Below are 25,502 nucleotides of genomic sequence, written 5' to 3'. Positions count from 1 at the left end.
AATTCAGTAGTAATACCTGTACTAGCTTTCCCGATTATTTTTCGAACCTTGAAAACAGTGTCGTGAAAAATAATCTGGATAAAAATAAACTGGCGTCATACAATGAGAGAAATTTTTAGTTCCGGTTACCGCTCGGTCCTTGACTATTTTCATTTTTTACCACAATCGAAAAATATAGTTTTAGGTACAAAATGAAAATTAGTTTTCTAGCTGTTACCGGAAAGTCTTGTATCCGTTACTATTCTTTTTCATTACGATCACTGTTGCTAGATTTTCTTGTAACTGTTGCGAAAATTTAATGCTCGCGCAAGAATAAATTGACGTTAAAGCCTTTTGTTTACCTAAAAAAGTAGAGTAAACCGAACAAACTGATTTTGCGTTGCAATTATCAAAAAAGGGTCGACAATAGCGCAAAATGGTTACGTCCACCTCGTTTTTCGTAATTCCAACAATATTCAAACAGTTTTTTCAACGATACCTGTTTTACTGAATTTTTCTCGTTACTGTAACAAATGAAATTTTTCTCAGCGTAGAAGTTGAGATATTATACACGGCAGTGAAATATTCATAAAAATGAGTTTTTTAATTATAGAATCGTGGAATCTGGAACGCTGAACAATTAGGGATGATCGATGTAAGCTTGAAAATCTTGGGCAAGCCGTGTTTATCGTTTTAATCTGATATATCTCGTTACGACGAAATTCAATATTGCGGATTTCAAAGTTAACACGTTTTCACATGTAAACCGAGTTTTGAGTTATCTGATTACCGTAACCGCGTTGAAGGTCTGAAAATGTGAACCTGAATCGAAAGCTACGCGAGAAAGAGGCAAATTCGTTGAAGATATGTGGCACGCAAAAAATTCGGAGGCAAATGGAAGTCGGAATATGGAATTATAAGGTGCATTCTAGCGCGTTGTATCAGAGGACCAGCCTCTTAACAGGCGCTGGGAGACCCGGGTTTGCTTTTAGTTGGCGACTCGAGCTATAAGGTACAATTACTCGAAATCCTCTCGCCCCCAGCCCGCAGCTACTCACTCTATGGCCCATCCCTCGGGGGCGGACAGACACGCGTGAAAGTACCTGCATGCGCCTGAAAATAAATCGTCCGAGCATAATATACGTGCATATACTATTGTCGTTGTACGATATGATGCGAATATGCGAGCTCTCGTAACGGAGGAAACGCGACACGATGCGCATAATTCCGGATTATTTAAACTATCGAGGAGTCGAATTTCATAAAACTGAGCTTTACACGTTTTTGCCTCTTTCGAGTAACCAAGTCCTGTCTATAAATCAAACTTTGGGAACGACGGAGCTTGCAGTTAGAATCGCGTGGTCTTTGGGTTAAAATTGAAAACCCGATGTAAGCGTTATCATTGTACGCAAATAAACTTGCGCAGCGGAGTAGAATTCAAAGCGACGTGACAAATTCCTCCGTTTAATTGGTTTTTATTGTCCGCTCAACGCAGAGGCTCGCATATTTTAATTAGCTTGTAAAAAATCACACGATCTGTATAACTATAATGAAACATTGTGATATTTCGTCTGCTTTGAGTCTGGGACATGACGAACAGCAATATTAAGGAATAAATTAACCTTAAGACTACTTCGGTAAAACTAGCATATCAGACAAAATCCAAACACAGCGATCATTTTCAGAGGTTTTGTTTTATTGCGTTGATGCAGTTATTATGAAATCAGCGACTGACGCCATGTATCATCAAATCTGACGAAGTACAAACTGTAACTGTATTAATTTGATAACAGCTGTGGTGGTTAAAATTATAAAATAACTTGGGCTTGATTGAACGTAAACGATGAGTGAACCACGGCGATTCGAACCATTTTGATACGTCATAGCTTCGACGCTGTTTTCAGAAGAGATGGGTAGTATTTTCATTCGCACTTACAATCCGTACAAGTGCACTGTCCCTCGCTCTTACACTCGCACTTATCTGCAATAAGAAAATTCAAGATAATTACCTGCAACGCGTGAGAATTCGTAGAAAAAAATCGGAATGTCTGTAGTATATTAATCGTAGTTATTTATAATCATCGACGATATGATGAGAATTTATCACGGTGAAAACTAATTGCAAGCCTGCACGCAATAATTCTCATTTAATTGTAAGATACCGATAATCGCCAATGATTTTTAATATCTTATCACGTGCCGTGTCTTTCAATTGCCTATCTTTTAATAATACACATTTATAGGTATATCTTTAGGTATATTATGGTACTACCTTGTGCGGTGTCGCAACATTCGCAATCGGTACCGCATTTGCAGTCACTGCAGACATCTGTAAAAGACGTAGATGGAAATAATTTATACCGATTCCTATACTCCCGGATACATTAACTGCGTTCAATTGGTGGATGTGATCAATTGCCGTTGGAAAACGTTACAGAAACATCAGACGCATTTTTCTTAAGTAAAAGGATTTATTTAAAGTAGACAAAAAACATTCCATCCTGATTGGATTGTTTGAGGTGGATATACCCGTGTTCAAATATTAATGCTAAGTAAAATATACTTGGAAACTTCTTTTTGGGTTAGAATTTTCGAGTGATTTAGTCCGGTTCAGTTACGATTTTATTTTCGTGTGAAAATTTTAATGCAAACTGTCTTATGCTGTGATGCAGATCAACTCGTCAAATGACAACTGAATTATTAGCTAATTTAAAAAAAATCATTCTTCAAAGAAATAGTAAAATTTGTATACCACGCAAAAGTTGATTTACATGAAATTTTTTCAAAAACAACTACTCGAGGACTAATATGTAGAAATATATTAAATATGCAAAAAAATAAGTAAGTGACAAATGTAATCCACAAAACCGGCATGAATAACTGCTAATGTACATGTAATTCAACAATTTACAATCATATTGAATTTAGTAACGTTATCGTAACGATTCTTGCTGCGGAAAAACCGTTACTTCGCGATATTGGAATTGTCTAAAATTCGGGAAACCGTAATAGAACAAAACACACTCATATTTCCAAATCTTAGTTCCTTAAAAATCATTGTAAAATGAATAAACTGATGATTTTTCCCCAACGTTTCGTTACGATAACATAACTAACTTCAAACTCATAATTTACAAGGTTTTCAAAGTATAAAACTTGGAGCATTACCGAGGGGTAAGAAATATGAAAAAAATAAAGAGCCGCTTACCTTTGCACTTTTCACAGGGTCCAGGCATTTTTGCGTTTACTTACTGGTTCTCGGTAAACTTTGAAAGTTAAAAATCACTGAGAGGTTTCGCGGAGCTTCTGAAGACCGTGCTCTCGGCACGATCTATTTACGCAGTTATATTCACTCTGTAATCAACGGGTGTTGCTGCAGGACGTGTGCAATATTACGCGTAGGAGATTGTTCGTTATCGGAATGTCGGTGCAACGCAACGCCTCTTCGCCTTACCTTGAGTGTAAATATTTTTAAAAAAATTATGTTTGCCACACATTTGCAATGCGATAAGCAACTTATTACGCGGTAATTCAAACTGCTTTTATACGTAGAGGAATTTCATGCGAACTCGTCGAACGTCTGACCCTAACCACTTCTGATTTTGTTTAAAAAGTTTTCTGCGATTGCTCAATTATTTACAAATATTTGCAGTCATTTTGAAAAGGAATATTTTTTAAGATACTCAAAAAATTCTCAGAAACTGTATTTTTTATTCCAAAAATTTCAAGACCGGACCCACAATGCGCCGATGTGTTTTTCGCCATTTTTTTTCAGCACTTTCAATATTTTTGGTCATCTAAAACATTGTTTGAACGGTCTGAAAATTCCGGAAAGATTCTCAAAACTTCTATCTTTCGCTCACAACATTTCTAGACCGGTTCCGTTGTGATGGGATTTTAATTTTTTTTTTATTTTTTTGCACATTCAACTATTTTTATCAACTTCGTGATGAAACCAGTCTAGAAATGTTAAAAGTGAAAAATTGAAGTTTTTAAAATTTGAACTGAATTTTCTAACTGTTTAAACCACATTCATATTGAATCAAAAAATTAAGAGTGCTAAAAAAGAAGAGACAAAAGTCGGCTCATCATGAATTCTTTGAAAAAGAAAATAGAGTTTTTGAGAATTTTATAAAAGGTCCTTTTCAAATTTACTCTGAATATTTATAAATAATTAATCAGTTAAATAATAATTCTAAAAAAATTCAGGGTACTGTACAAAGTTGAGACAATTGCAGGAAATTTGTTGAACAAAATCAAAAATGGTGAGGGTCAATCGTTGGTTGGATTCGCATAGAATTCCCCATACATTTATTCAATCCTAAGTTTTATCATGCTTTCATATGTACGCCCCGTATGCAATCCATTGTTTCATTACGTTCATTGAATGCAACATTCCGCGTATTTTTCCTCAGCTGATTAACGTCTCACGTTCATCGCGTTAATCAAACCATATTAAAATAGATATGGATACGTCAGAATAGTAATAAATTATACCAACGTATTTTCTTTAAACTTCCACTGACGAACGTAATGATGTTGCATTGAACGAATCTGCAGCAATATGTAAGGAATAATCATTCGATCGTAGCTCAGTTTTCGTTCTTGAAAGATAGCAAATGTGTTTCTGTGGCACAATATACGTCAAATTCTAAATAAATTAATTACCAGTATTGTATAGGTCTAAGGAACGATGCTTCTTTTGCTTGCAACTTGTTTTCCTCTCGTACATACTATGCTGATAGTTATATTTTTAATGAAGAAATCAACAAACTTGGTAGGTCAAGAGTTAATTATGCATCATTATCTCAATAAAAGTATGATAATTGATTAATTACGTTTCGCCGCAGAAGATAGAAGTCGGCGTGAGGTTTTTCATTGGGATGACCGTAGAGCCTGCCGAATGTTTCGAGACATCGTATTTCTGATATGCAATAGAAATTACACTGATTCTTTACAACATAATTGCGACAATTTTTCTCATACATTTACTACACATAGAGACGTCAGATACGATACTTTGTAGCATGCAAATGTCAGTAAGAAAGATTTTCGCTAAACTTCGAACTGCATGAACAATATAGTAGAAAAGTCAATTATTACAAAATAAGAATAAAGACTTGAATAGAACCAAGTAAAACTTATGAATTTTATAATCATATTCTTTATTTCTCTACAATACTCAATTATCCCGCAATATCCAGTCACATTGTTCTTATCCAATTTCTGCTCAGTATTTCACATGTCGCTTGGCAAGAAAATCATACTTCTGCATAGCGTTAGTCATTGCACGTGGAAAATTTTGAAAAACTCATTTGTGGAGTAAATTTTTCGACAGCTCAAAAAACAGCGGTAAACAACAAATGTTGGTAATCCTGTTACTGCTTTATCGATGGAGCCAATAACAACAATGGTGTTGCCTTCGGTAGAATCGCGAGAACTTTCGATGAGCTTAGAATGGTCGATAAAATGCCATGACTCGGTATATTAATTATAGAAGAACAACGCTAACATCTTTCGCTAACTGAGGTATGTCGGACAAACCCAATATCATTGCAGTTTTACGTAAAACTGAAACAGCTAACTACACTAATTGTAAGCAGCCTCTGATTCGAAACAGGAACTTGGGGCTAACTTTAGTGGTAACTGCATGTCGGTAACAATTCCTTACTTACCATCATGAAAACAGTGGACAACGATGAGGCTGAAGTTAGCAGCGTAACGTGACGACACATCAGGGTAAAAAAATCGTCATCATTGGGCAATTTGGAATGACTTTCAAGGAGTTGGCTTTTCGAAATAATAGTATACTCTGTTTGTACTGGTTTACTAAATTTCGGATATTCCTGAAGGGTGAAGTAGCGATTTTTCCTAAACATGCATCGTTACAGTGACGTTACTAGCTTCATCCTTACAGATAATGCAAAGCATGTTTGCCAAAAAGAACTGCTACTGCTGAGAGCAGTGATTGAGAATGAACCAACTGTGCACGCAAAACGCGCGTTATTTCAGAATTTCGTTCAAGAACAATCTTTGAACGATCTGAGGTAACATGGGGATACCGAATTGCCACAAAGATTTAACAAACAGAAATACGACTAATATAGTTTTTCGTTTACAATTAGATAGACAATACCTGACAATTATTGTGACTTATAAAATTGTTTCGATCGATGTTTCCTAACAATGAAATTAAAGACGGCACGAATATTAACGTGAGGAGAAATTTTTCCTTTTTCAATTCCATTTTCTCTCATAGAAAGGTGAATCTAATTCTATAGAACGGAATTCTGACCAGTGTTCGAAATATTTCGCGATCCAACCTTCGTCATCAGATCATAATGATCCTCTTACTACGTACTTTTTTCGCGACGAAAATCTAAGATTAATGAAATATTTTTAATGGCATTTACTTACATTTTTCCGAAGAACCAATCGGCATTCAATTCATATCTGCAATCACATAACTCACATTACACTATACATCGAACACAAGTTTAATATTCGCAGGATGCAGACTATTATTTACGCGCTACACTTGACTTCAGTCAGCGTCAACTATCCGCGTGTTGGAAAATACCTTTGACGGAATATGCGAGAAATTAATGCGCTGTATGGTCTGAACAACAATGACAAGTTAAATTGCCGAATATGTCACTCTGGCAAGAAAGCACTCACCAATTCACAATGCACTACGGAAAATACAATTTATACGACGCGACACAATGTTAGAATGCGTTCTTCGCTGGTCGCTCGCCGTAAGAGAAATAAAATGACAAATGCGAATCGCTTCAGAGTCGACGCACTTCACACCGGATCGATTACGCATGCCGAAAACTTGATCTACACACGATGAAGTTGCCTTTGAATTGTCGCGGCAAGCGTTCGAAATTCAAAACTGAATCAACCCGTGAAAGCTGTTAGCTACTTCTTCGTTTCTAGTCTCTAATAATGCCAATACCCGGTGTGTACGCCGCTATTTTTTTCATTCTGTGATATGTTATACCACATAGATTTATAATTAGAAGCAAATTTGCATTTGAACTTGTACAAATTGAACTTCTACTCCTTCTAATAGTTTGTTCTATCAATAATATGATAAGTTAACAATAACGAGGAGATAACATCAAGTAATGCGAAATTTCCATGGTAATATTCTTTTCCCCGTATACATGTTATTGTTCCTAGATAGATAAAAACAAATGTTCATCGAGCAAAATGTGTACAGTAAAATAGGATATTTGTAAGTTCCTTATATATTTTCTAATCATGGATGCACCCCAAAATGGATGTACAAACCGCCTCATCCTAGGTGGCTGTAATTATTTCGTTCGTAAAAAAAAATAAATAAAGGCAACTGAATCATTAATAATTAAAGTTAGTTACATGTAGATTCCAGAAAGTAATAGGTACAACAGGTAAATAAAAAGAGAAAAATAGTTGCAACTACTGTTTTTTCAGGTGGAAAAAACTAAGATACTACACGATATCCTCGACGATCCTTGAAACTAATAAAAAGTTATTATAGTTGTCTAATAAAGAGTAAATGTAAACAATACAGAATTGGAAATAGGGTACGTTTCTATACTATTCAGCGCAGAAAGTAACACATTACGCACAGTGCTTGTATACACATATTTTTGATTCAACACGAAATCTGCATTCAAACATCGTCTACTAACATTCTAAGAACAATGAAAAAATATAGATTAAACATGCATGAAATAACTGTAAGTTTTCAACATTAAAGGTGAAGTTTTCATAACTGCTTCGATCCCTGGGATATTATTGAACAAAACAGGAAACGGTAAATCGATATTCAAAACTGAGCTATTTCGACATGTATTTATTATTTATATTTGTATTATAACATTGCCGATATGTTTTTCTAAACATATTGTGCGTGTTTGGTGTTATTATTTTTATATATGTACTAGAAATTAATATTGGTGGGTTTCAATTATATACCTATAAAATTGTACAATTTCTCGGTTGTATACTCCCTATAAATTTGAAGCTCCGCTTCAAACTTTGTAATAATATTGGTCTGTGTTACAATTTGCTGCATCTTTTTTACATATTGCATTACGTCCTAATAATCAACACTTTTGCCCCCTGTTCTACACGCTTCAATATTATTTTCAATTCTATGACATAGGATTTAGTATTCACTTTGATGTCACCAAAATATATTTTTCTCAATCAATAATTTTCGAGTTTCAATATTTTACTTTACAAAACTTGCAGTTGATATCAGTACATAATACCAACAAGTTTTATCAATTTCATTTTCAATGAATACATTCAGGGCTGATCTTTTTTCAAATTGTAAAAATTTCAACACAATAAGAAAACAGTTATGAAAAATATTGACAATCAGCAAAAAGTGATGCTATTTTCATGCGAAATCTGACAATGACTCGAACCAAAAAGCCCACAAAAATTCATATTACATTCAAAAGATTTTACTAAACAGGCATTCTGTGTAAAACTCTTTTTGTTTCCAACTGAATGATTAGGAGTTCACATGAATACATATTTTAAGTTTGACAACTGAAAGATATAATTGCTATATTCGGAAAACGAAGAAACTGAAAACTTTTTACAAAGATATGAGTCATGTTGGGACAATGCCGAATGCTTTGTTTACCTTGTCCATTCGTATGACATGCATTGAAACAATTATGTCGGTATAGTATCTATTATAAGTTGCGGGATGATAAGAAATAAGACCTCAATTATCAGACCGCAATAATTTACAAATAATTTAAGTGAAGGTCCAAAACATCAATAGTCAAATTTCAAAATGCAAAAGGATACAAGATAAACAAATAAAAGGGCTTACAACTAAAATGATTCGTAATAATGGATGATCTGTTCCGGGATAGTTAAATTCATTCGTATAATTTGGTATCTGATTATTAGGCCTTTCGGTTAAAAAAATTATTGTTGCCTAGTGAACCTCGAAAAATTACAATGTTAATAAAAGTGAATAAAAATTGCATTAATTGTGCTTAATTAATTGACTGTGACCACTGCTTTAGTGATACGTCAACAAGAAAACTCTATCCCTTAAAAATAGAACTAAAAAACATTAAAATATTGATATTTTATAAAAATAAAAATATATGTGTATATGTATAGTTATTTATGTACATACTTATGTATGTATGTAGTACATATATGTATAGTTATATAATATGTATATGGCATGCAGTGTCTCTAATATTTAAATCCGCCAATTATAATATTACTATTATTTGACCTATCAGCACTCACATATTTGACAGAAATTGCTATTTTGTACAGTATATATTTACGGGCGTATATATCAGTATATAATGTGTAAAGAGCTGTTACCAGCAATCAGAGAATATCTGACTTGTCTAAAAATTTGTCCTGAATAAGTTTGTGACACAGTTTTGAAATAAACACAAGAAACGAGAAAGAAAATTTAACCTCCTACCTACACGATTATGTAAAATATTTAGCATATTTATGTGTAAGTATATATGTATATTGTATATGTATACCTAGCACAGATTAACGATAGATATTAAACATTAAAGTATAGGCACGTTCATATATTATAATATATTTGTCTATTATTATAATTATATATTAGCTAGAAGCAATATATTTTATCAAACGCAAGAATTTTATGAAACTCGACAGCGCGTTTGTTTCAAAATTCGTTGCAAATTTTAAAGATAAAGAGTTGCACATCGTTGAGACTTTCTTATACGGAGTACTAACTTTTGTATTCATCATTATGAAATGATAATGTTATCAAAGTTATCCTGGCAATTATTGTAAAAAAAGAAAGTCTTTATGATAATATTATAATATTGAAACTGATACTTTTTAGAATATAGTGAATTTTTCTGACTTTTCATCTCTGCAAATTACACGTAATTTAATCGTAGTTGAAAATAAAAACTCTTAAAGGTGATACAAAATAATGCAGATTTTTATCGAAGACACTTTTTTCTATCACGATTGAAATTATTATTAAGTTTATCATTATATTTTTGGTTTACTAAAATATTGCTATCAAACTCCGATAACTTTTACCTCTGAATCAAATATCAGCACATACTAAATACCACTAATACCAACATGCGTTGGAGACGCATCTCTCAAAAACATTAAACAAATGTGCAACAAAGTGATTCTGCTATAAGAATAACACATTAAGAGTTCCGTCAAAATTTTGATGAATCGTGATTAAGTTTGAAAAAAATTTAGTCTAAAGTATTGGAGAAGCAATTTCAAGTATTCTGGATATACGCTGAAGACGTCTTTCGCATAACTATTGGCTTTAGTATTTTCTCAGACAAAAATATGGGAGAATTTTGTAGAAGTTCCTGAATCCCAAACAGTGATTTCGTCGAATTAGAATTATTAAAAATGTGAAAAATAGCGGCTTTACTCATTCTAAGTCCCTGAGATTGTAAATTCGACAAAAAATAAAATTATAAGTCCTAAAGAAATCGTTGAATTCTGTGCCAACTGCTCGCGATTCCACATTAGCTTGCGCTTTCGATATTTACGCATATCATTGTAGGATTGATCAGTAAGTTTGACGTTTTTTATCACGTTATACTTTGCTATCCCACACAATAACTTTCTCCAGCAATTTTCAAAATTGTCGGAATGTTGCATCGGCATACGATATTCTAAATTATTCAATTTTATCGAATTATATTCTCAGGTGTAACGACTCATTAGATCCAGCAATGCCCTACGATTTATCTAGCTGTCAATTTTACGTCTCTGTTAATTAGTTTTAATCAATATTATATACTGACAACTACCATTTCCCACACCGTCAGTTCCTTTTCATCCATAGATAAAAAAAAAAGTTGTCAATACTTATCATTTTTCTACACGCAATTCAAGAAATCTTGGGAGTCTAAATACGCGAATAAGGTGCAATGCAACGAATATCAGTTGGTGAATTTGAATTGTTACTGTTTCGAACGGTTTCCATCGATGAGGATTTATAGTCAAGCAACTCATTTCACAGTTATCTTTTCTGAAATAAAAAACAGAAAAAAGAAACATAATTAAAGATAAATATACAGCCCTTTAAGGTCTTCTGAGATCATTAACACGTCGAAACGCGTACTAAGATTTTTCCGTCAATAATACTAATGTAATAAACAAAAAACCGAATCAGATTGAAATTAGTCAACTGCATAAATTCAATTTTTTGAGATGGGCTAGACTTCATTTGTCCCTTTTTAATAATTGGCTTTCATTGCGATAATTTATTGCATCGATAAACGTAAGCATGTTTATAAAGTACGACTGTTAAATTGCTATACATGTATGGTGACAGAGTGACCATCTCTTTAGACTCTGTGGCTTTCTCAATGAGATACTACTAAATATGACATAAACTCAAACAACAACATTAAAATTGCTGCCTTCGCAGTCAGAAGTGAGTTGTAAGTAATGTTGGTTAATTTATCAGCCAATTAGAGTACACGGAGCAAAGAATACGATATGTATTACACCTAACAAGAATGAAAAATAAAAAAATACGCACCTCATATATATATATATATATATATATATATATATATATATATATATATATATATATATATATATATATATATACACACACACACAGTCTATGTATAAATTGTGCTATGAAATTAAGGTCACTATTATAAAGGTTATACCATCCCGTCCTACGACTCAAATTATTCCTTTCTAATTCAATTACAGTATCACCCGTTTATCGTTATCAAAGAAATCGGCGCAACATGCATTTCTTTGTATTCCACTTTTCGATTTCTATGATTTTCCAGGATAGAGAGTGTCTTATATCCTATTTAAAATCAAATCATGACACGCCACATTAAGCACATTGAGTTACGTAAGTTCAGCTGTACATTGCGCTCTCTCTTCTTCTACTAATTGTCTGGTTCGATTGAAGGCCTCAGTTTTAAGAAAATCTACAGTCTTATAGACTGTTGTACTCGGGGGTGACTGGGCAGGTGGCAAAGGGGACGATACAAAACTTCCTTGCAGATCCAAGTCCAAGTATTGCAGAACTTCGAAAGAACGATGCGAGGCAGGTATAAATGTATTCTGATCTTGAAAGTAATATATCTGGAAAAGTAAATAGACAACCATGTCAAAACACATATCAATTTAATGAATAATTCGTAATTACAACCAACCGATATTTACCTCTTCTTTGTCATCGCACGTATTGTTATCCTCATCAGACGTCGACTGACGTCGAATCGACTGAGAGTGAGTTGGCGGTGTCGGACTGGGTGCCGCACGTATTCTGCCTTTACCAGGTGGCGATGCTAATTGTAATGGTCCTGGAATAAGAAATAGAAAAATATTATTTACTAGTTTGATTTCAAACTGTTATTCAAAAAACAGAAGAATATTCGAATTCTGGTGTGCCTGTATCACATGGGTTATAAATTATGGTAACTTACACATATGTAGATTCCAAATAACGCTCCCCGACTCATAAGTAAATTTGAATGGATTCCCACAAACTTACCATCGATAGGTGGTTTAGTGAGAGATGGCTTGAGTTTCCTGTTAATACTTGGTGGCTCAGCTGGTGAGTGCTCGGTTGAACTTGATTCCGGTACTGATAGAACAGGACCAGGTGATGGTTCATTGCTAATAATTGAGGTCGAATCACTAGTTCTTCTACCTGGCTTCAAGTCTCTGTAAACAACTGGAGGTGGTGGAGGCATTAGGGATGGTACAACGCTCGATGAGTCTCTAGTTAGAGGACTAGGCAAGTTTGAGTACGTTGCCGTTGTTGATGATTCGGAACGTGGGCTAGATGGTTCGTCTTCGTGAAAATCGTATCGAAAAACGTGCCCATCGGAGTTTGTAGGCGCAGCATTGGAATAGCAATGCCTGCCTGGTCGACCCGCGGTATTTGTGTTTGGATCCGCATTCGATCCTGGCTGATGGGATCGAGGAAAGTCGTAAGTTTCATCGGTCACAATTGCTGTAGCCGGAGTAGATGGAGCGGGAGTGGCAGGAGTCGTGGGCTTGGAACTTTCCGCCGCACCATCAAGATTCAAATAATTATGACCAAAGTTCTCTGGCACCATATGGGGAGGTTTTGGAGGTCGTGGAGGTGCTGGTATCTTTTCCACAGCCGGAGGTGTCACTGAATCTACGATCTGAAGCTTTCCAAATCTTTTCATTACGCTCCAAGATCCAATCTCTGCATCTCCTGATACGTTGCTTGGTCTAGCTTCACCTGCTTAAAAAAAATTTCGGTTCGAGGTAAAAAATTTTTTCCTCAACCTCAAGGGATTCTTACATAATGGATCAGAATGAGAAAAAAAATTTATCAAAAGAAAGTGACGACAATTTCTAATAGGCAAATGGTGGATCAAAAACGGTGTAAAAAGAAAGTGGTCCAAATAGAAATTTCAAAAAATGACAGTAAAAGTTAATATGAATGCAAATAATAAATAAAGTAAATTTCCAACCAAAAACATTCGGAAGAATGAGTTTCTCATAGATGAAATTCTAGGCACATCAGATAATAAATTTAATTTGTACAATCATAGTTGAGTCGATGTCAATGTTATGTAACATATTACTAAAAAGCTCAAAACAATTAAATGAGCCTTTACGAAGGAATCAACACATGGATTGATGTTCTAAAAACAAAATCTAATTCAAAGGAGACAGCATCTTCTTTCCTTACGAATCATTGCAAATACATTTAAATTTTGAAAGCAATATCCGTGAGTTAAAGCTGTTCAATTAAGGTCAACTGCCGCTTTAATTACAAGTTTTTACTTACGAGACGAAGGAAATGTCTCCCAATTAACACTAGGAACTGGAGAAGTCCATTCATCGTCAGTAAATACACTTTCTGCATCAGTTGTAGTCGGAGATCTGGGTGGAGAGGGAGCCAACTTTCTTGGGGCATCATAATATTGTTCTGTATTCTGTCCCAGGGCAGAACTAAGAGAGCTTGTGTCGTTCAAGGAGCGGCCAGAAATGCATTCACTGATTGGAATGTAGGGTCCAGATATAGTACTGGTTGGTGAGATCGGAGGCGACTCTTGAGGCTCGAATGGAAATACTGTTGAAGAGAAAAATTGAAACATAGACAACTTTAGTTTACGTCACTGGAATGTGTTAAAAGTATATTCGTCTACACAGCAAAAATACCAAAGAACCAAAAAATGTCTTTCGTAAACAAAGATCTGCGTTTTCAAATTCAATTAATATTTAATAAACAGACAATTTGTAACAGAATTGTTAATTTGACAAGTAGTTTTAGATATAGATACTTATTTTCAGACTTACTTTGACAGTGCGGCTCATCATCCTGTGTGTAAGCTTTCAAACCGCAAACCTGGCATACTGCATCAACCCACTTGTTCATGTCAGCTTCGCTCTCTGCCACCAGGTAGTAAGTTCTTTTCGGAGTCTTCACGTCGAACATGAACTGATATTTCTGCTTTCGATTTTCAAATCTCAAGCCAGCATCCACCTGCACATTTGTAGTTGATTAATCAACGATTATTCTCATTCTTAAATGGCAAATAACTTGTAATTTTTGGCAAAAACTAACTTTAATGACGTTTTTAGAATTTTTGGAAATAAAAATAATTACCTGCTCGCATTGATCCAAATCTATGCGGCCCTTGAGCTTTCTGCAACGTCTGTCTGTGTAATATTCCAAGAAATATTGTCCAGGCAATTCTCCGCTGTGACGGAGCGCGAACCAACGCTTTCGCCATCTCTAGAGCAATCAGTTTCGAGGTACGATACACGATAAGAATTTGTTGAATGTTCTCCTGCTTCAATGTTGTTACGAAAAACAAATTGGGTGTGGCAGACAACAATAATTACTTGACAAAATGAGATGCATATGTAGCATAATAACACCAAATTGATTTAAAACAGTCCAATATCTAGATCTATCATTGATAACTTTTGTGAAACATTACTTTCTGTTGGAATTCAAATAATTGGACAGTACTGATGAAACAGGTTTTTCCTGGTTGCAACAGATGCTGACTAGTTAGTTACGTTGGAATCAGTTTCAAGGAGATTCATTTTCGTTGCAGCATAATTCACAGAGCTGTGTGTCAATGAAAACTAAGATATTGAACGCTAGTGAATAAATCAGAAAAGTAAGAGTTGAAATGTATTCATTATGAGCGAAAAATATCATAATTCAAAAAAGATATAAGGAAGATTACATACGAATGAATGGAAACAGTCAAATATTATGAGATTTGCCTAAAATAACATTATTTTTATGTGCTTCTACCAAATTGCACAAATTATTCATCAACAATGCTATCTACATCTTATGACAAGTGATTCTGCACCACTTACACATAAATAAGATTACTCATAAATAAGAATAAAATTAAGTATTCTAACTGAGATGTCAAAGAATACTGATAATTATGTATAATCACTTTGAGGCTTTGATTAGATGCTCTAAATAAGTTTACATTTGGAATAGTTGCCTGTAAAAATACTGGAAACAGTAGCTCAGCAAATATGACAAAGACGACTAAGATTAAAGTAAATTGACAACGAACAATGATTATTAGGAATACATCATAAATTTAAGTAGGATAAACCGAGATCTGAAGTATGTGCAACACACAGATACCTAACTAGCTGTCCGTGGTGGCGTTGAGCCAATTTCCACAGTTGAGCAAACAATCAATGATTATTAGGAAAAACCCAAGCGAATAAAAAGATTGAATCAGAATTGAATTGGGAAAGACAAGACTACAAATTTTTTTGGGGTCTCACGAGTATCCAGGTATGAGGTGGAAAGGATATCTTTCACTTCCTAGGTTAGACTGACGGTTATATTGTTAGGAAAAATGTTAACCCATTTAAAACGGTTCGAAGTGTCCCGATCAAGAGTGGGGCTTGACGATGTATGAATCCCGTTCAATTAAAACAGGGGTTATCCGAGCGTTAAATGGGAATGATTAATTGTCGGATGATAGAAGCCCTGGTTAACGTAAACAATGGTAAGAGTCATCTTCGATTAGATTTTAGAGGAAACCTTACCGCTTTCCACAATTTTAAGGGTGGCGATTTTATGAGCCAGCCTTCGTGGACGATTTCTTGGCTTGTTTTGAGCGTATCCATGCCCTGCACACTTCTTAACGAGTCGTAACGATTAATGACACATCATTGAGAAGACCGAGCGACTAACACGCACGTATTCGATCCATTTATCTATTTTTGGTCGATACACAGGCAAGTAGCTCACCAACGAGCATCGTAATCTCGACACACAACCAGAGTTAGTTTGTAAGATAAGGTTATCTCACTTCGTTCGTCACTACAGGAAGTTTGATCCACGAACGTCTAAAAGACATAGTATAAAGTACGTATAAAGCAATGGTATAAAGAGGACTGAAAAATCTGCTATTGAAGTCATAGGGTGATTTTTAATCACGAGTGTGACGTCGCAACTGCTGTCCCCAACGATTCCAGAAGCTAGACACTGGATCTAATCGTGATGGCACAGCTAGACGCAATCAGTAGTTCTGGGTGACCAAATACCAACTAGCATTGGAATGCACTAGACAGTGGATGCTCAATCCCACTTTTCGAACAAACCGGGAATAGGATTATCCTTGTATTAATTAATGAAAATTATCTTACCTTTCGAAGATGATTAAAACTCGATGAGCAATGAGTCGATGTGTTGATACTAGCGCCACCTAGTATGCGCTGAATGTGAAATATCTATTTTCTTGACATTCCTATTGGCCACGAACTAGGCAGTAAAACACTGCGGCAGCATTTTGTTGCCTATGAAAAACCAGACCAAAAAGGATTGGCTCTTTGCTCAATACTTGCCAACACACTGAAAACACCAAGGGTACGTTCCGATATACACTGCGAGCACTGTTCAGTGCTCCTACTGGGGAGAAATTCGTTCCGTTATAGACTGACTGTATGCAGTCGCAGTATCCTAGGGAAATATATGACGTCATAAATCGTCGCCATTTTTCTACTGTGAACACTGGTGCTTTCGAGGTAAGGTGCTCTCAGTGCTTTGATCACGTGATCAACAGCGTTCAGTTGCCAGTACTTGCAGTACTGCGAGTATATTTCGGAATACACCCATGGTGTGTCTAGAACTCCTACGACACGCCCCTTTCTTCGGGGGTTTAGTTACCCAGATATGCACCAAAATATAATGGATCATGTACGAAATTTTCGATGACCGAATATACATAGATACAGAATGCAGACTGAAACTAAAACCCTTACTAGATCAAAGCGATAGAAGAAGAGCAATAAACCAGCAAGAGGTAAGATATCGCATGAGCGTTCAAGAAGCAGTGAGAACTCTGTTCCATGCAGCATGTCCACATCCAATACACTACAAGGATGATGAATCTGGTGAATACGACACCAAAAGAGTCATGATGGATTTGCAAATATGGATATCCTCAATCTCAGCTATGTGGATCACAATGTCTGACACTATGCATGAATATACATGTGAATGTTGTATATCACTTAGACAAGCTGCTACTAACTATGAAGACAAACTTAAGATGATTATGACTCACGAAGATTTTCATGCAAAACGAGTGTCAAAGTCTACGATAATCGGATGGGCAGAAGGCATATCAACGGATGGAGCCAAACAAGCCTTTGATGATTTAAAAGATTTGTCCGAAGCCATCATTATGGCAGAGTCACATCCTAGGATAGAAGAGTTAACTACTGATTTTAGTGCAGTATCAGATATGAGTCAGTTCAGATGATGATACTAAAGCACAAGAGCAATCTATTCTAAAAGATGAGCTCAAAGCTGATAATGAACACGGAGAAACAAGTCAAATCGTAGAAGAACACCGAAACAGCGAAGAAGTTGAGAGATGGCCGCGTCTTCGGTGTAGCGTTCCGATTTTACTGCGACTGGCAACTGGAAGTAAAAACGGAACGCAGATCGCAGTTGACTGTGTGACGTCACCGTCAGCAGTACTGAAACATAAGCTAAGACTCCATCTGTTTTTTCCCCACTTTCACGTATCCAATTTCATTTTTCACCTGTTTACTAAAATTCTTAGAAGGTCTAGTTGCATAGAGCGTCAGGAAAATATTGGAAATTTGTTTGTCAACATTATTTTGGTTTCTTCAATAATAACTAACGGCAAATAGAATATTAATTCGTTTGAGATAGAACGAATAATTTTTCGTTTTTCACATTGATCTCACATCTGCTTAATTTTATTACAACATTCTCCACAAGTTACTTTGAACAGCACTTACATGACTGTTTCGGATGCATGCCAATAGATATTGATAGAAAAAATATGCCAGGGCAAAATTTGGTACTCCGATTTCTGATACCATTCTGTGGATGAATAATATCAACTGGAATGATCGTTTTTCGTCTTACATTTACAGCAACTTCAATAAACTACCTTAATTTTACTGCTCGTAAAAATCCAGCCTTACATCAACCATCAATTAATCCTGTGGGTAGCTAAAAAAATGTTGAAAAAAAATTGTGAAACTTCTTCATTAATGCAGAAGTAGACAAGATTTTTCACACCACTACAAAATATCAATCACATTTGATAGATCTTTCAGATTACAGAAGTTGATTTCTTATCATATCGAAGATAGTAACGTTATCGTAGCAACGTATACTGAGGAAATATCAGGATTTCGCGATTTTGGAACCATTTGAAATTTAGTCAACTGTAATAAAACGAAACAAACTTATATTTTGAAATTCTAGTACCTTAAAAATCATTGTAAAGTCAAGAAAATAGTGATTTAATCCCAAATGTTTTGTTACGATAAGATTACTTATAACTGCTTCCACTTTAAGCATTATGTCTATTCCTGCACGTATGCAAACACAGTATAATAAAGGTTTCAAAAAGTACAATTTATTAATATGCGTGAAAAAAAATCTACAGGTCACACAATACCTTTGACATCTTCAAGAAGTACATTGTTCTTGTTATTTGTACGTCGAATAATTGTTGTATTAATACGTATTATATAATCATGCATTAATGTGCGTTGGAAAAAAATATACAAGAATACTAAATCTTCGACATCTTGAGAAGTACATATTTCTTGCTATTATACATATATAAGCGGATAATACATATGAAACGTAATATTTGCAGCGTAGTAAGTAGGTAGAGGTCAAGTATTACTGGTACGATGTTTAGGTGATATTCCATTCGGATTCTTGGCTTACGGTGTAGGCGTGAACAATGCTGCCATGCAGGCAGCTTCGCAGGTGGCAAATGCAGTATTGCATCCCACCAGGGCTGGGACGGCCGCAATTTGCGCTCCGGGTACGGTGCCGAAAGTAAAGCCTGCCGCGGCGAAGCAGGCGGTCACCAAGGATCCACATCCAGCGTAGCAAACGCCAGCCGCCAACGGACCAGCTTCCACGTTGATAATGCCAGCCACCAGCAACATGAGCACAGCTGATGTTGAAATCTTCATCTTTGCCAAGCAATGAACTTTTGAACGAAGAAACTTTAGAGTTTAAGGAACTTTGCTTCCTAGCACTTTCGCACTACTGTGCGAAGAATCGGGCGACAATGACTTGAATTGGCGATGCGGATCGGGTTCTACTTCGACGATCCAACCGACGTAGTTGCGGGATTCCCGGCTACGTTCGTAATCTAGACGTTTGGTGCGCATCCACTATGCGCGTAGCTAAGGATTACTTTCGAGTATCTCTAGAATTTGGTTTTGTTGCTCAGGCGTGTTTGGACTCCGAAGGGCATGCATAAGTACTTGCAAAGCGTGCTTATGCGTGTCGATACAGCAGCTGTGGGTTGAGGACCAACCGGACTGACTGCCTCCGGAATAGCTCCTGTTTGTATTTGAATTTGTGGACTCATTTCTGTAATTGGTTGGCCTTGGTGTTGAGACTGCTGTTGTGACATTGCCTGTTGAGGATTAGCTGGATATCTGTAACAAAGATTGTACCCAGGCCCCAGATTCACAACTCCATACCAATCTGTCAGTATCCCGTGTCAGTGTTGGCAATCTTCAATTGCTGACCCGTTACAATTGAAGTATGTTTATTCAAACTTTCAAAAATATTTGCAATACTTGTGCCTTGTATTAACAGTTACTTTGTTCAATTAGTTTATAAACAGACTTAATTACAGTTGTAAAAGAGAAGTGAAAACGTTGTAGATAGTAAGGGGACATCCAATAATCGCGGTAGACTCACGAGGGGGGGAGGAGTACTTGAAATTATCACGATTGATCACACGGGGGGAGGGAGGGGTCTCGGGCAATATCACGTGTATTATTTAGTGCATTTTTTTCTAAAAACACCAAGTATATATAGAGATTCTTATTGGTAATATCACATTTTTACGTGAGTAGTCGATCGGTGAGAAAAATCACGTGATAACGGTTAAGGGGGGGGGGGGGGGGGGGGTTCACCAAAACCTCTTGTGTGATCACGGCGGGGGAGGGGGGGTCTAAAATTGATTATAAAGGCATCCCGTGATTATTGGATGCCCCCTGAGGTTATAAGTGACTCATGAGGTTAGAGTAATTTTAAATTCATTAGGTATGTAGGTCTACAAGGAAATTCTTATTATTTTCCACGTTCCACCATGATATTGCATCATCATTAAGTGTAAAATGGTAGTCTAGATTTTTCCTGGTTATAATTCTGAGACTAGAGATTAATAGCAAGCACGTAACATTGAATAAAGTTACCTCGATTAATGCCTTACTATATACTCATAAATTTCAAAAAATGCGGTCACACAGTGATAGCAAATACCATGATTCATTCTAGTATAACTTGTGTCTAGCAGCCAGTAAATTTGTGACTACCAGGTTTCGACCATTTCAAGACTTTCTGGTAGTCTGTTGCTCCATATGTAAAGTCTTCATTTGATTTTATATATGACGAAAATTAAACCCAATTTACTTACAAATGTTTGACACTTATGTCCGTTGTGAGAGAGGCTTCCGATTTCTTTCAAGCTGATGTAACTTATTCCTTGCGATAAACACTGATCCTAGAACACATTTAATTTGTAACTGTTCCGATCAGCTCAGGAATCATCGGCACAATTACATTCATAATGTCTACAACGGAAGCATGAATGATTATTTATGCTGGTGAATTTAAGGTAATGGTGTGCCGTTAGTATTACAATCAAACGGCACATCATCAGTCATGAGCTGATAGCCACCAGATACAAAGTTCACAAGGAACCAGAACCAGGAAGTGGTCTATACTCTTTATGTAAGAAAACATTTCAGGTCATACTAACTTCCATCATGCCGTTTAAACAACATCAAAGCGGAAAAGGTTGTCACTTATTCCCTGAAGATTTAGACCGCAACGTCTAATTTACATGTTTTGTAAATAAAATAAAATTAATGTAAAATGACCTTCAACCGACGAAATTCTTTCTTACTAAAAGACAACAAGGTCACGAATAATATCTAAACACACTCTTTGTGTTCAAATAAATAAATTGAACCTGATTGTTGCAACTCATTGCCAGTGTGAATTGTAATTCACCTCTGATATCAGATTCCTATCCATCTACATCTGGCAAGACAACATAAGACAATGCCATTATGTCTATGATTGCAGCTGAATTCATTTGACACTGACATAATAATTCAAAAATTAATAACATAACGGATCATTGTTAACATTATGATCTAAGATACCATAGAGCAGGCAGATTGACTGATCTTTGCTGCTTCTTTGCGTTTTAGCATTAGTTGGTTTCATTGCTTCTCAACTTGATTAAGCCAAAGTGGTGAAATATTGCATAATGCTATGTATATCATTTACAATTATTCCAGGCTCAAATCTCGCTCTAATTCCAAGATATTGGTTCAGTTCTATAGATTTTCTAAACTCATACTGTTTCAGTGAAAATTATACAAATTGTACTCACTTTCATTTTGAAGCCCTGTGTAAAATTTGAAAGCGATTGTCTGAACCATAGCAGAGTTATTTTACTTTAAATTTTTTATGATCTTACCTTGAGCCTCTCAGTTTCCCATAAGAATTAGTGTTAAATCACAATAAATTAGAAGTAAAATAATTCTGCTATGGTTCAGACAATCACTTCCAAATTTTACACAGGTTTTTAAAATAAAAGTGAGAACAGTTTGTATAACTTTCGTTGACCTGGCACGATTTTGACCCACATGCCTATGTATCCTTAAATGCGTTCTTGTACTAACCGAATGAACAATCTTGCTGCTACTAATTAAAAATCTGATATGCGTCCAGTTTCGTACTGAGAGTTACAGATGTAGCGTATTGCACTTTGACCTGAAACGTGAGTGATTTTGCAATTGTTGGTTAGTTGATCTGACCATGAAGTAGAAGTATCTAATTCTCCTTAGTAGTCTCTATGCCCCCGTACATGGACGTTTCAAAAATTGACCATGATTTATTGCGAAAAAGGTGAAGCTGCTCACAGTGAAGAACTGCTGCTTTCTGATTAAGTAGGTAAAATTAACCGATATTGATGTTATAAAACAGTTATTGTATGTGATATTTTTCAGTCAACGGCATTGTTATGACCCGTTTTCTGAAGGAAATAAAGAATATCATTGCGAAATGTGTATGCTAAACCGGCTCTTAATAGGTGTTAATTTCGAACCAGCTACCCTTCAAAAACAGTTACAATTCAATAAAAATACTATGTCAAATCCCAGTTGTATCCGTTACGAGAAAAGATTGCGTGTGGGCATAAAATTTTCTTAATTTAAGAAAAAAACCGCATTTTTTTAAGATTAGGGTAATAATTTCTTTTGAATCCTGTTTGTGCAAATTTTTTTTCTTTGCGTTCCCACGATGAATTGCGTGTTAGTGTTAGTTTATCTTTGCTAATGTATTCGAATTGATTCTGAAATTAATCACAACTGATAACGCTAGTGATAAAAAAGATGGCTCAATCAGAAGAGTAATATGACTCATGTTTTCAGTTTGATTTTGAAAATGTACAATTATATGCAACCCGTGTAATTTGAAAAAAATGTGCGTGTATTCATAAAGCTGATTAAGTTAGAGTATTGCTTGCTTGGACAGGAAGAGCTGAGCGATTAAACAAATTATGATTATGTTTCATAGGATTAGAATGTATATATTGAAAGTGATAATGACGTAACTCCGGTATATATGTATATATATATAAGTTTCATGGTGTTGCCGACTGATTAATTTTTACTATTTATTGTATAAAATCAATAAATGCCTTGGCAATAATACTACAAGAAGACAGCAGCTATAGAGTAGTAATTCTTGTAAATTGTACAGTAATAATATATATCATTACGTTCAAACAATTGTTATGCTTCATACACAATAATAACTTGACCTAATACTTATGCGCCTAGTATTAGCGTGGGGCTACAGCTGCATATGTATAACTTGTTATGATCCATACAGTAACTTATATTACTATGTATGTTATTTCAGCGTACAAAGTGGGCTAGCTTTGTTTCATTTGGATTTGTAAAGTATGCATTAATATCTAAGCAGGTGTAATCATATCATGTTTCATTTTCATAGCATGTAGTGTGCTTCTTTCTAAATTGATTTACTCATCGAAACAGTGATTTTTTGTCAACAGATTTCACCCTTAATAAAAACGAAATTAGCACAAACAATTGAAAAGCTCTGTAAGACTAATCTCATCTTGCTTCACTACTTAGTTTCACATTGGACTTTTCAAAAATAATAACACGAAAACTTATTTATAAAACGTATTTGACTATGATTTATGCGTTTTGAAATTTTTAATGTTTGGGCAAATCTGATGAGATCATAAGTTTCACAACCATGGGATAAACTCACGAGCTGAGTGACTGAGTCACTGAGTGTTCAGGATGCTTTAGTACACATTACTAGTTATGATAAATTGTAAAATAACTAAAATCATTTGTTTGATGCATATCTGAATAATGAAATCTGTTACATAAATATTTCTCAAATCGTATGTATATAATTCAAGCTATTTACTAAAAATTTTTACACCCAGAAAAAGGAGTCACGGAGTAGATTAACTTGGCAATCACAGTCTGCCAAACCATAGTTTAGTAATTAAACGTAAGATGAAGTTATACGACATTTAGTTACATGAAGCCATTCATGACTTAATCAAGTGGTGTCTAGTGGCAATAATTAAATATTCGTTCAGCAACCTGCAAGTCCAAATTTTTCTAGTTTAACCAATTCCTCTTAGCATAGAAATACTATTATTTAAGAAATTTTGAAGGGAATATCGAATATAATCAGGATATTTATGTCACATAACAATTGGGCCCACAATGTACGCTTGAACATATCTATACTTTACATTTGTCACAATTTCGTCTTTGCATGATGAAATATATGCAATTTTATAAATATATAAGACAGGGAAACCTAAATTAATCATGTTGTATCTTTTATTTTGTTGTTAAGAAAGATAACTTCAAATGTCACATACGATAGAATTTCACTAATATTCTAATATACAAATATCTATACATTTCAGCATGGAAGATATATTGTTCTAGTTTTCTGCAATCTAATGTATTTGCTTTCATCTTTATTTATTGAAAAATGAAAGTGTGTCACAATTATTTTAGATTTCTCTGCGATATATTATGAATATCTTTCATGTAAAGACTTCGTAGACTCTGAATTCTAATATATATTGTATATACATTATTGAAATATACCATGTGTAAAGACGCAGGACTGATGTGATATTTACTATTATATACATAAAAATCAGTTTATACTTCATATATTATTATTATTATCATTATTATTATTATTATTATTGTTGTTGTTGTTGTTTTTGTTATTGTTGATATTTGTATCATCATTACTGATTATATTTCAATATAATCACATAGATATGATTATCACTTTGAGAATTTCGTGACTTGGTTAATTACATGTATCAATGTCCCCTACACCCAATGACTATACTCTGGCTGAAAACCATAGCGCTTTTAAAACAATATCACAGATCACACCAATAGCTCTTACTAATGCACGTGTTACACACATATAGCTGTGTCATTGTTGATAGATGTACAATAAACACCACTCAGATTCTTGCCAAATTTTCATTGTTAGAAGAATTTAAGAGATTAGTTACATTTCTCTAAATACAGTACTAATGAATTTTTGTTCTTTGGTCGACCGAAAGTTCTTCATCCTTTCACTCTCAAAAATTGAAGATTACGCCTAACATGTTGAAACATGGTCGTAAAAGAGTATTTTAAGTATCAGTCAATCCCTTGTGAAAGCCTCATTGTATTAAGAACAAAAATAATTGGGAAGACAAAAGAATGGAGAAACCATCGTATAGTAAATGAATATTCTGCAATTCGAATTATTCTTTGCAGAATGGTTTAATTTCACTAGCCATGCTTTGATCTAAATTACAGACTGAACAAGCAGAAATGTTAACTTATTGTAATACTGGCTTATTATTCCAATTCAATGTTATGATTTGTTC

At 34.9% G+C, this 25,502-nt stretch overlaps 1 protein-coding gene and 2 long non-coding RNA genes across 7 annotated transcripts; all 3 read right to left on the bottom strand.

Annotated features, from left to right (window-relative positions):
* Window positions 1-1,654: 1,654 nt before the first annotated feature.
* Window positions 1,655-6,672, bottom strand: LOC124184286. Of its 3 annotated transcripts, none has more exons than XR_006871151.1 (5): window positions 6,658-6,672; window positions 6,397-6,432; window positions 3,188-3,433; window positions 2,252-2,308; window positions 1,655-1,960 (listed from the first exon to the last, which is right to left on the bottom strand). It is a non-coding gene; the product is annotated as an uncharacterized LOC124184286 (long non-coding RNA). The 3 variants fall into 3 exon arrangements; XR_006871150.1 differs by lacking the exon at window positions 6,658-6,672 and adding an exon at window positions 4,818-4,903 and having other exon boundaries at window positions 6,397-6,411; XR_006871152.1 differs by lacking the exons at window positions 6,397-6,432; window positions 6,658-6,672 and adding an exon at window positions 4,648-4,662.
* Window positions 6,673-7,809: 1,137 nt separating this feature from the next.
* On the bottom strand, window positions 7,810-16,367 carry LOC124184282 (GRB2-associated-binding protein 2). 3 transcript variants are annotated; one of them, XM_046573821.1, is made up of 8 exons: window positions 16,048-16,367; window positions 14,618-14,746; window positions 14,308-14,494; window positions 13,796-14,080; window positions 12,518-13,243; window positions 12,187-12,326; window positions 11,886-12,105; window positions 7,810-11,017 (listed from the first exon to the last, which is right to left on the bottom strand). In XM_046573821.1, coding segments are annotated over exons 1-8 (1,770 nt in total). In that variant the 5' UTR covers window positions 16,129-16,367; the 3' UTR covers window positions 7,810-11,015. The 3 variants fall into 3 exon arrangements, with proteins under 3 accessions (XP_046429777.1, XP_046429774.1, XP_046429775.1); XM_046573818.1 differs by lacking the exon at window positions 7,810-11,017 and having other exon boundaries at window positions 11,597-12,105; XM_046573819.1 differs by lacking the exon at window positions 7,810-11,017 and having other exon boundaries at window positions 11,597-12,105; window positions 12,518-13,240.
* A 3,130-nt stretch (window positions 16,368-19,497) lies between these two features.
* Window positions 19,498-23,173, bottom strand: LOC124184606. Its single transcript, XR_006871224.1, has 2 exons — window positions 20,943-23,173; window positions 19,498-19,953 (listed from the first exon to the last, which is right to left on the bottom strand). It is a non-coding gene; the product is annotated as an uncharacterized LOC124184606 (long non-coding RNA).
* Between the last annotated feature and the right edge of the window lie 2,329 nt (window positions 23,174-25,502).

The sequence above is a fragment of the Neodiprion fabricii genome, chromosome 6 (genome assembly GCF_021155785.1).
Source record: "Neodiprion fabricii isolate iyNeoFabr1 chromosome 6, iyNeoFabr1.1, whole genome shotgun sequence".
Taxonomy (NCBI): domain Eukaryota; kingdom Metazoa; phylum Arthropoda; class Insecta; order Hymenoptera; family Diprionidae; genus Neodiprion; species Neodiprion fabricii.
Note: the sequence above shows the minus strand (reverse complement) of the source record. Positions and strands in the feature narration are given on the sequence as shown.

Coding starts and splice junctions, on each gene's coding strand:
- LOC124184282 (XM_046573818.1), bottom strand. CDS start 16,128: ATGGATACGCTCAAAACAAGCCAAGAAATCGTCCACGAAGGCTGGCTC. Junction 14,747..16,047: donor CCTTAAAATTGTGGAAAGCG/GTAAGGTTTCCT, acceptor TGATTGCTCTAG/AGATGGCGAAAGCGTTGGTT. Junction 12,106..12,186: donor CGTGCGATGACAAAGAAGAG/GTAAATATCGGT, acceptor TTACTTTTCCAG/ATATATTACTTTCAAGATCA.